The sequence below is a fragment of the Pteropus alecto genome, unplaced genomic scaffold (genome assembly GCF_000325575.1).
Source record: "Pteropus alecto unplaced genomic scaffold, ASM32557v1 scaffold400, whole genome shotgun sequence".
Taxonomy (NCBI): Eukaryota; Metazoa; Chordata; class Mammalia; order Chiroptera; family Pteropodidae; genus Pteropus; species Pteropus alecto.
In genome coordinates this window covers 519,574-531,216 of record NW_006430045.1, presented here as the reverse complement: position 1 = coordinate 531,216, position 11,643 = coordinate 519,574, and the positions used below count along the sequence as shown (strand labels likewise).

General features: G+C 49.7%; 2 protein-coding genes across 2 annotated transcripts in view; one reads left to right on the top strand and one right to left on the bottom strand.

The window, feature by feature from the left end:
* The first annotated feature begins 49 nt into the window (after positions 1-49).
* On the top strand, positions 50-10,060 carry LOC102883184 (lymphocyte antigen 6 family member G6F). The gene is given in 9 exon segments (XM_025046012.1): positions 50-204; positions 700-1,029; positions 1,113-1,376; positions 2,350-2,505; positions 2,677-2,743; positions 5,693-5,771; positions 8,117-8,246; positions 9,841-9,909; positions 9,912-10,060. Coding segments are annotated over 9 exon segments (1,302 nt in total). The 5' UTR covers positions 50-146.
* Positions 10,061-11,385: 1,325 nt separating this feature from the next.
* LY6G6C (lymphocyte antigen 6 family member G6C) overlaps positions 11,386-11,643 on the bottom strand; it is a 2,427-nt gene continuing 2,169 nt past the window's right edge. The window contains exon 3 of the mRNA XM_006904648.2: positions 11,386-11,600. Coding sequence (XP_006904710.1) covers positions 11,386-11,600 — 215 coding nt within the window. The remainder of the gene's footprint in view (positions 11,601-11,643) is intronic.

Sequence of the window (11,643 nt, the reverse complement as noted above, 5' to 3'; positions counted from 1 at the left end):
TGCAGCTAGGCTTAATCTCCCCAGCATTCCCACCCGCTCCAGAGGCCCATGTCACTCCAGACCAGGGAGTGTAGGCCTCTATCTAGGCTCTGTTTCCTCTCTGGGGACACCAGGTCCTAGGCAAGAGAACTCGGCAGGCTCTCCTCATGGCAGTCTTATTCCTCCTCCTTCTGTTCCTCTGTGGATGCCCCCAGGCTGCTGCAGGTAAGGAGCAGGAGGTGGGGGATTCTGCAAGGTTGCGAGGGACCGTCGCTGTTTTCTCCTTCGGGGCCTGGGAAGACATCTGACTCAAGAAGATAGAGTTACCCCAAATGACCTCCCCCTGCCTCTAATACTGGGGAAGACCCAGAGACAATGAAGGTCCAGATCATATATAGTTTCTTTCAGAAAATAAGAACGGATGAGTAAATGCTCCTAGAAAAGGAGAAATGAGAGGTAGAGATATGGTCATTTGCCAACTATTCCAGCCTTTCCCCCTCTTGCCCTCAGACTCCCTCACTCACTGGGGAAAGAGAGGAGGAAAGCCCCTAATCTTCTCTCTCCACCTCACAGTTTTCATAGCTGTCACTTGAGAAATGTGCTCACAGTAAGACCAGTGCTGGGCAACCTCAGAAAGGGAGGAAACCAGGGGTTGGAAGTCCAGTGGGGGGTTGTTGATCTGATGAAGGTCTCTGGCCTCATACAAGCCCCTCCCCACAGACAACATCCAGGACATCTATTCAGCCTTGGGAGAAGCAGTGGAGCTGCCATGTCCCTCACCACACACCCTGCATGGGGATGAACTCCTGTCCTGGTTCCGCAGCCCTGCAGCAGGCTCCTCTACTGCCCTGGTGGCCCAAGTCCAAGTGGCCAGGCCAGCCCCAGACCCTTGGAAGTCTGGAAGAGAATCCAGGTTCAAACTGCTGGGGAACTACTCTTTGTGGCTGGAAGAGTCTAAGGAGGGAGACGCTGGGCGGTACTGGTGCGCTGTGCTGGGTCAGCGCCACAAGTACCAGAACTGGAGGGTGTACGATGTCTCTGTGCTCAAAGGTGAGTGGGGGCATGCAGACCAGGGGCGACTGGGAGATGTGGAAGCCCAGGCAAAGAACTGAGGAGTCCCTCTCTCCTCACAGGATCCCAGTTATCTGCAAGGGCTGCAGATGGATCCCCCTGTTCTGTCCTCCTGTGCTCTGTGGTCCCCGCCAGACGCCTGGACTCTGTGACCTGGCTGGAGGGGAAGGGTCCTGTGACGGGCCGTGTGCAGTCCTTCTGGAGTGAAGGGGCTGCCCTGCTCTTGGTGTGTCCTGGGGAGGGGCTTCCTGAGCCCAGGGGCTGGAGACCAAGGATCATCCGCTGCCTCTTGCCTCAGAACAAAGGGGTCAGCTTTAACCTGGCAGGTAAACTGAGAGAAGATATGGGAAAGGATGTTCCTTCTGGCACATCCCACACCTGCTGGCTAGGGGAGATGGTGAGAGAGGAGGCAAATCTGTTAATGACCAGGTCAGAAGGGGTGATTTCTGACCATCGCCTGCAGGAGAAGGGCTTTTTCTCTCATCATTCCATACCAGAGAAAGAAGTTGGTTAAGCCAGCTTTCTGATAGACCATAGCCAAGTAAGAGAATAATAATTCTGATGGAATATGCCATTGTTTAGAAATAGGCTGATCTATGATTTGTATGGAATATTTCATAGCAGAGAGGAAGACAATAAGAATTATTGCTGGGGAAATCGTCTTTTGAAGAGAGTATATATGCACTGATGTTATAATGGCCCATTGATACTGAAGGCAGAAGGAGAAAAAATAAAATTATTTTATAAGAAAAAGTCTGTTATACAGAGAAAGAATGCTATTGGATGTGGAATAACCCATTTACGAGGCAGGAAGAGGAGCAAATGGCCATTATTTTGGTATGCAAAGGCCAATAAAGGGTGACACTGGGGCTTATTTCCCTCTGCATCCATAGGACCTACTATGGTGCCTGGCATGTGGTAGGCACTTAGCAAACGCTTATGGAATGAGTGAATGGAAGAATGAATACATGGAAGGCCTTTATTTTTTCTTGAAAGAATGGATTACTGAGAAGGGTATGAGTAGAAATGACAGTTATGGCAAGTAGTCTGCTCTGGAATTAGCTGTCCGTGTGTGTGTTGGGTGTGAGGAGGTATGGCCATTGTCTATCCCTCTTGGCTCATGGGGTCAGGATGAGAGGCCTGGAAGGATGCAAAGGGGAGGATCTTGGGGACAAGGAAACTTATGAAATCTTCTTTTGGGAGAGCCCACAGGACCATGGGAGAAGCCTCTCTTTGAGGCACAGGGACAGAACCCTTCACTGCCTCCCTCCTTATCCTCTTGTCTTGCCCTCACTGCAGCCTCCCTGGATGCCTCCCCTGCCCTCTGTGCCCCTTCCACAGGCTGGGATGTGTCCTGGATCCTGATGCTGTTGCTCACAGCAGGCCAGGGGTTCACCATCCTGGTCCTCAGTATCATGCTCTGGAGGCGGAGGATCCAGGGGGCTCAGTGCAAAGGTGAGTCTCTTCCTATCAGAGGGAGGAAGACAGCATGTGGGTGCAAGGCAGACGATTGGGCTCACATCTTGCCTCTGTACCTCGTCTTCTCCATGGAAGCAGGGGGTAGGGAATACAGCTGAGTTATTTGGTGACTTCTCTGCCATACCCCATATGGTTCCTTCTCCCTAGGTGCCTCAATTCCTCAGTTTGAACCTGAAATCCAGGTCTATGAGAACATCCATTTGACCCGTCTCAGGTGAGGAACAACTAGGGGACAAAGGCTTAAATCCCAGAGGGGACTGGGGTTGGGGTGGACATAGGGCCCTGGTTCCTGAGGTGGTGGAGAATGGAAGTATCCTTAATCTATCTGTTTCACAAATCTCACAGCCCACCTGCTCCCAAGACCAGATGATCTCGGTGACATCTGCTGGGAGGTGACCTGCTGTCTCCCTGGCCATCTGGCACTTGAAGGATTCCCTGAAAACCTTGGCAAGGGGGGAGGGGTTGACAGGGCTACTTCATAAGTCCAACTGGTCTCCTGCAGCCAAGCTGGTGTGTGTGTCGGGAAGGGAGGGGGATGCTAAAGGAAAGGAGAAGCATTATTTCCTGATGTTACTGACAAAAAGGTGTGGTCTCCAGTCTTGTAGCAGCCAGTGGAGGGCGGCCCTGAGCCCATGATACCGCAGGATTATGTGGGGAGCCTGGCATAGCTGGCAGGGAGTGAAGAGGGGTGGGGATGGGCAGAGAGGAGACAGAGGAATCCAAGGACTTGAGCAGTGGTGGAGAATCAGGCATGGAGGAACCAGAAACAAACAGGGGATAACTGAAGAAGAAAGAAGGGAAGAGACTCAAGTCAGAGTAAGGGATGAGATTTTCAGAGAGAGGAAAATAGTAGGAGGATTGAGGGACAGAGAAAATGGAAAGAAAATGCAAGTTGCCCCTAAATTAAGCCAGCTCCCCTATCCTTACAAAGAAAAGAGGTCGAGCGAGAATACACACTTTTAATCAAACCCCAGACTTCCTCAGATGGAAAGGGAGGGAACTGAGTCAGTTTGGGGGTGCCTGTGCTCGGTCCCCACCCCAAGTCACCCTCCTTATCCCAGGCGCTCCATTGTGACATCCGGAGCAGTGAGCCGCTTATCATCACCCTGACATCCTGGGAGCCCAGAGTCAAGCTATCTCCCTAGGCAGAAGGAATGTCCATAGGAGTGGGTAGGCAGATTCTCTCGTGAGGTATATAATCGGGTCCCGCATGCTGGGCTGTCTGTAAACCATGGACAAGTCTGGGCTGGTGAAACAGGAGAGGGCATTGATGCTCCCAACTGGTCAATTCGCTAGATTCAGGAAGAATTGAGCTGGACTCCAAGCCACACCCTCACGGGCAACTCCTCCAAGTGCCCTTTTGTGCATCTGCTCAAGCTTGAACCTCACCGGAGAAAGTTTTCTTGGAAGTCTCACCTAAAGCCTTCATGCTGCAGTGGCTTAAGCTAAGCTGTTAGCAAGACGGAGGACGCGAATGACGGAGAATGAGGTGAAAGTTATGGTTCAGGTTCCAGCACCCAGCACGACCCACCAAGCAGCTACAGTTTACTTTTAGAGGGCATGCATGCACATACACTGCAGTGTTACCAGACTCCCCGATAGCATTTTAATTAAATTTACTCTTCATAATCCCCCAAGCCCTCCTTTCTGAGTTCCTGACCTACCAAATTAATCTTCCCTAGAAAGACTCACTGTACATGGGGCCCCTCCCAACCCCTTGCCTGGGACCCACAGCTCCAACAAAACACCTGTCTTGCCAGAGACCTAGGCCTGAGTGAGGGCATCAGCAACGGGCATGTAGAAAAGACAAATGGCACAGAATGAGTGTGTTTTATGAGGCTGGGTTCTGGACAGGTGCCTGTAGGGGCTGGAGCAGTGCCGATGGGAATCAGGTGCTTGGGATGGGTCTGCAAAGGTCTGAGGTCTCTGTATAAAATCACGTTCATGGTCATATCTCAAAAGTGTCTGTGCAGGTGTTTCCAGGGCCATAGTGATGGTGGGAGAGTCCTGGGTTGAGGGCTGCCGATCCCTATGAGGCTAGTGGAGGAAGTGGTCTCCCCAGGTGAAGCTGGCCATGAGGAGGAGTAGGGTGGTGAGGAGGGGACTGGGGGGTTACTGCAGCATGGTGGCCATATTGCACAGGCCCTGATCACAGCAGTGCTGCTGCAGAAGCAGAGGAACATGACCAGTAGGTGGCATGGCCTGGCAGAGGGCACTGGGCTCCTGGGAAACAGCCTTTGCACACAGTGATCTCACTCTGCTCTGTGGGACAAAGGGGGAATGCTCAGGGAGGGCCAGGAAGGAGGTAAGGGTCAGGGGGCAGGTGGAACAGCAGGATGGATGGAGATGGAGTAGGGTCATTGGACCAGAGTCGTACCTGAGATGCCAGTACTGATGCCACAAGCTTCATCATCCTGACACTCAGTGGGAACAGGGTAGCAGTGTTTAGCAAAGATGCATATGTGGCATAATAAGTCAGCGGCTCTCAGGGGAAGTGATGAGACCTGTGGGGTTGATGGAGATCAGGGCAATGGGGAGGAAAAGAAAACAAGCCAGGTGAGAGATGGAGCCAAGATCTGGGACAGGATAGGGATGCACAGAGAGAGATGACACACAAAGCAGGGAGAGAGAAGCAGTGAAATGAAGGGAGAAGGGCAGACAGAAGTAGAAAAAGAGACACAGAGAAGGGCAGGGAGATAATGCAGTAAAAAAGAAAGACACCGAGCAAGAGGAATACAGGGATTGTGAGAGTAACAGATTTGAACAGAAGCCAGGAGAATCAGAGATGAACTTGGAGAAGGACACAAAAAACTAGTGTTGGGAGGCAGCAGTGAAAAAGTTAAGCAGATCATACCAGAGACAGATGAGAAAATCGAAATTGACAATGACAGAGCTGTCCAGCAAAGAAGCAAGAAGTGAGATAAAGGACAGGGGAGACAGGCCACAAAGAAAGGGCAGTTATTCTCTGATGCCTTTGCATGAAACTTTGTCCGGTTCTACTTTATCAGGCTAGCCCGAGGCCATTCCGGGTAGCTCCCCTTTCTAAAGCTCTTAAAACTCTCCCCTTGGCATGTCTCAACCCTCTCTCACCCCACTGTCACCCGCAGCCCTCAGGCTCCTCCACGAAACCCTGCCCCCACTGCATCCCTCCACCCATCCACAGCTCCATGCTCCAGGGGATCTCCAGCCCACCTTTACCCAGTGCCCCACAGAGGAACAGGATTCAAGAGAAGGTGCTGGAGGTGCCCATGGCTGGGCTCAGGTCTCAGGAGTCTGGGAGAATGTGACCTGCACCCTGAGATCCTGAGAGTTGGTGCATTGGAGCTTCTGAGACAGAGAGGGACCAGTACTAGGGAGTGAACCTGGGACCAGTACTAGGGAGTGAACCTGGGACCAGTACTAGGGAGTGAACCTGGGACCAGTACTAGGGAGTGAACCTGGGGTGGGGAGGCTGAATGGGACCAGAGCCACCTGACGCTGCAGGAGCCCTGGCCCTGCTCTGGGCACACCATGTCTCTCTGCTGCCTACTAAAGTGTGCTCTTGCCTTGAGGGGCTTCTCTGTTCTCTCAGCTGCGATCTGTGCTCCAGAGTCTGTCACCTCCCCTCCTACTCCTTTCCCTTCCCCACCCTTGTCTCAAGCTGGTCTCTACTCTTTTAACAACTAGTCTCTTGTCTTTGCTTTCTCTGTCATTTCCCACTCTGTGCATTTAAGTCTCTCACGGTCACCCTCCTAAACAGCCCTAGCCTGAATCTGTTTGAGTGTGGAATCAACATATCTGCCCACCCACGCAAAACCCAGCGGCTTAAGGGAGGGACCCACTGAGAGGGCCCCACCCAGCTTCAGATCCTTTTGATTATGAACCTACCCCCCCCCAGCCTCAACATTCGTACCCCATAATTATCCCTCTCAGTTTTACTACCTGGAGGAAAGAATTGGTAACACTTGGGGTCAGAGGGACGATGTATTTCCACTGGGGCAGGGAGGTCAGTGGTGTGGGGGAGCATAAAGACTAGGAAGGAATGCAGGGATAAGATTTGGAGGCGGTGGTAGAGTCTGGTAGACAAGAGTTTAAAAGATTAGGGAGGAGAACTACATCTGGAGAAAAAGGGCAGGAATGTCCAAGGCGGAGTAAGACTGGGTGGGGATAAGGTGCGATGGAGGAGACAGCTCTCCATCCAGCAGCAGTTTTCTAAGACTTTTTTTTAACATCAAGACCTCTTTATACTCTTAAAAATAACTGAAAACCCAAAGAACTTTTCTTTGTGTGAATTGTATTGACATTTACTATACTAGAAATCAAAACAGAACATTATAAATACATTCATTTAAAAATTAAAATAATAAACCTACTACATGTAAACAAAACATAGTTTTGTGAAAAATAACTTTCCCAACAACAAGTGGCATTGCTTTACACTCGAGAAATCTATGGCAGGCTTAACAGTGTTGTGGCCACCAGCCCCCAAAAGACACACGGACCACCAGAAACTAGTGAGTTTTAGGAAGCACACTCTTTATTCAGCCAGCTAGGTCTGCCAGGGGTATGCAGACCCCAAATTAAGCAGCCCCGAAATGTAGAGGTACAGGATTTTTAAGCTCTAAATCCCATTCCTCATTCTGTCTTAAACACAAAGGTCTATTTTTCTCCTATTCACTACCTGTCAACCCACAGGTCGGGTGTGCAAGCAGGGGTACAGAAGCAGAAAGCTTAAAGTTAGAATGTTATATTCCCATGGGTGATAGCCTATGTTCCCATGGGTGTAGGGAGCTAAAGCTCCCCAAATTCAAAAGAGTGCATGGATTATCTCGGGAGGCCTGCTTGCATAAAAAGGAAAAGGCTGGTTCTGTGGAATTCCAGGAAGAAGAAGATTAAGTATAGATAAAAGGAGTGTCAAAGGAAGTGTCGATTGTGCCTTGATCTTCAGGATGTTACTTTTATTATGTTATTTTGGGATACACAAAGGAACAGATTATGTATAAAGAGAAGCATAAGAAATAAACTCGGAGAGACAGTTGTGAGATCTGTTCTCCCTCCTGCACCCTGTCTGTCTTCTCTTTTTTCTCAGTCCCCGCTCCCCCATTCAGGTACCCGGTTTGACTTGGTCGGCTGGCTTCCGACACATGGGCGATAGCCAAGCAGTAATTTTCCAGCCAGCACAACAGAAGATGGCTGGGTTTTCGTATATACTTCTGTAGTCAACCTGTTGGACTATTTGTTTTGGTTGAAGTATATGAAGAAAATCTGACCCCACAGCAATATGTGGTTGGGAAAGGAAAACTGTTGAGGACTCACTGAAAGGAGACCTTCAGGAGTTCTGGGGCCACAGTTTTAGAACCACTGCTAAAGATGGAGGAGTTTGGGGACTCCAAAGGATGCCAAGAGCTTTCTCCCATGAGGCTCTCTCCCTGTCCCCATCGGGATTCCTGGTGCTTGCTGAGGGAGACTCTTTCCTCCCTTTTTATTGCCCTATAAAGTCCAAGGCAAGGGGGATATAAGGCTGGCAGAACATGGCTAGGGAGAGGGGCCTGGGAGAGAGCCTAGGTCCAGCTCTTCTCTCCTGCCAGGAATCCACATGCTGTACTAGGACAGCAGTGGCAGAGGCCCTAGCAGCTCCTGCAAAGAGATAGTGACCATCTATGGTGAGAGCAAATTCTGTGGCTTCCTGGAGCACAATTCCCAACCAGGCCTGGGACAGAGCAAGCTATCTGGAAGTCGTGAGTCCTCAGTTTCCTCTTCTTCCCCCAGCCCTTTCCTGCTTCCAAAACCTTCCAGATCGAGTCTGGGTCTAGGCAGATGGTGCTGCTGGCAGTGTAGCTCCTTCTGGCTCCTGGCATTGAGCCCCTTAGGAGCCTGCTGATCGCTGTCTGTGTGGTCCCACCTCTCTTCTCTTTGCTCTCCAGAATCTCAAAGACCCATTCACTCATGGTTGTAAAAGCTCAGTCCCTTAAAGCAGGGACAAAAATATTAAATCAAACTTCAGTCTACAACTATGCTACCCTGAACAAGCCAGATACTGTCTGATCTTGGAAGCTTAGCAGAGTCGGGCCTGGTTAGTACTTGGATGGGAGACCACCTAGGAAGACCAGGTGCTGTAGGCATAAAAAATAAAAAAATAAGGGATTGTAAACTGACAAGGTCCTTGCAATCTGTGAGGTCAACCAAGGGTTGTCTTGCTTAAAAAATAATAACAATAATAATCAAACTTCAACTTTCAGGCATCAGCTAAGGACCAGGGAGGTATGTGTGTATTTTAATTTTTTGTTTTGAAATAATTTTATATGGATAGAAAAGTGGTAAAAATAGTACAGAGAATTTCTGTATATCCTTTACCCAGATTCCCCTAATGCTAGCATTTATATAAGATGTACATCTGTATAAGAGGGCAACTATACAGTATAGTTGCCCTTGAAACAACTCAGGGGTTAGAGGCACCCAACCCAGCTTGGTCAAAAGTTTGCATATAACTTTTGACTCTCCTCAAACTTAACTACAGTCGTCCCTTGGTATCTGAGGGGGATTGATTCCAGTTCGCCACCTCCCACCTCCTTGTGGATACCAAAAAGCTGATGCTCAAGTCCCTTATATAAAACGATTAGAACAATGCATACATACGTTTGGTCCTCTGCATCTAACTGTGGACCAAAAATACTGTTTTCAGTCTGCGGTTGGTTGAATCCAAGGATGTGAAACCAAGGGATATAGAGGTTTGACTGCATATTTATTGGAAAAAATCTGTTTACAATCGGACCCACACAGTTTAAATCTGTGTTGTTCAAGGGCCAACTGTACAATTATCAAACTCAGAAAATAACATTGGTACAATACTACTAATTAAGCTACAGACCCTATTCAATTTAGCCAGTTGTTGCACTCACGTCCTTTTTCTAAACCAGGACCCAAACCAGAATCCCACATTACATTTAGCTCGTGTGTTCTTAGTTGCCCTGAATCTGTGACATTTCTGAGCCTGCCTGCCTTCCCAACTTCCATGACTTTGACACTTTTGAAGAGTCCTGATAAGTCATTTTACAGAATGTCTCAATTTGGATTGATCGGATATTTTCTCACAATTAGACTGAGGTCATGAGCTTTTGGCAAGAATGCCACAAACCTGTTGCCGGTCCTCTTCAATGCATCACATCAGAGGGTTCGCAATGTAAATGTGTTGACTTTGATCACTTGGTTTTAGAGAGGTGTTTTTTTGAGGGGGCAGAGAATCCCTTTGGGTTTCTTGAAATCACATCTCTGCCTCAGCAGGCAAGTCCTCCAAGCAGGAGACCAACACCCAAGTCTCATTCTCTCTCTCAGCCTCAGGGCCCTTGACTCATCACCACCCAGCCTGCATGGCAGCCCATCATTGCAGTCAAGTGGAGTCAGAGTTGGAGATGTGACTTACACAACCCACAGGGACTGCTGCGTTGGAGACCTGTGCAACAGCGCTGTGGCAAGAACTGTGGCCCCGGCCTGAATCTTGGCTGCAGCAGCCACCACGTTGGCCTGGGTCTTACAAGGACTGTGGAGAGGGTAGTGAGAAGAGGAGGAGGAAAGAGAACGAAGGAGATCTGAGGTGAGATGACGCACACTTCTCTGTGAGCCATTAAAATCTATTAACTACCCTAGAGCTGACTGGAAAATTCCATCTCTCTTTTGTAAATGGGAGAGCCAAAGGAGTAATATGGGGACATTCGGGCTCTCTAGTTTGGGGTTACTAAGCATCAGTGGACTTAGTTATGATGATGCACTTCTTAACTGACTGAATCTAAAGGACAATGGAGAATCTGCCCTAAGTTACTCCTGGATCTTATTGCTAGGGAGAACCTTCCTTAGCAACCAGGATCACCAAGGAGCAGGCTCTGGGCTGGGCGGGAGTCACCAGGAATGAATGAACCTGGTTGTCTGGGTTGGTTCCCCTTTCCCCCATTTGAAGCTTGGCTCCCAATAGGACTCTTTTGATTTGAGGAAAGAAATAAATGTAAGCCGGTGATAGGAGGGTTGCTCAGTGCCCCACTTAGTAACCAGGCCAGGTGAGGTACTGACACTTGAAAGCAGAGTCCTGGGTCCTATCCCCATGCAACTCTCCTACCCTTTCTGGGGAGCCTTCAAGCCAGGCTATATCTCCCTCTTGGCAGAACATCATAGATGTGGCCTAAATTTGAGATAAGGATTGTTTCTCCAAATGCTGGGACCTGTGTGCCACCCCCAGATACTGGAAGGGAGCATAGAGGCCTGAAAAACTCGTTTCTCCATTTGCCCCAGCCCAGCCTTCCAGGGAAACTCCCTGAAGGATTCTTGGGTAAGGGCAGGGGCTGAGAGTGTTACTTCCTGGGAGGGGGCCTCTGACAATAGGTATTCTGACAATAAATGCACCATTTATCAGATACAGACATTTATTACTCAAAATGGAAAGAGGTGAGTAAGAGGATGGGGTATGAATGACAGCCAAGGTTTGGGGAATCAGCCCCATACACTGAGGTCATCAAATCTATTCTCGGAGCCTTCACTGAAGACAGGACAGAAGTCCCATTTCAGACCCAGATCCCAATCTCTCCCCAAGTAGGGCACAGTACAGTGCAGGAGACAAAGTAGGGAGCCCTTCTAGAGGCCAGTGGAGGATCTGGAATGGTCTAGAGGGAAATGGGAAGGGACTGGAGAAAAGCAGAGAGGAGGTTGTTGGGTGGAATTATGGATAGGGAGACCACTGTCTAATTAAAGAAATGTGAAGGGTCTGGAGAAATGTTTTTCTGAGCAAAGGGAGCTGGGGGGCGGCCATCGTGGAAAGCCAGGGGATATGGAGACACAAGGAGAGGGGCTCAGGTATGGCAGGTGGGAGGAGGGGCAGCCATGGAGTGAGTCTCAGTGCAGCAGCCAGAGACCAAGGCCAGCTAAGGAGGTAAGGAGGACCAGGGCTATGGCTGGGGTGGGCCGAGGGGCTGGGCTGTTGCAGTTGTCCTTGTTACAGCAGGTGGTGTTATAGGTCAGCCCCAGCTTGTGGCTGGTTTGGTTGAAAACCTCCCGACAGGGCTCTTCTGGTGTGCCACAGCGAAGGTTGGAGAAAACCCACAACTTAGCTAGGGGTAGGAGTGGGCCGTGGGGGCAGCTTGGGGGGACCTG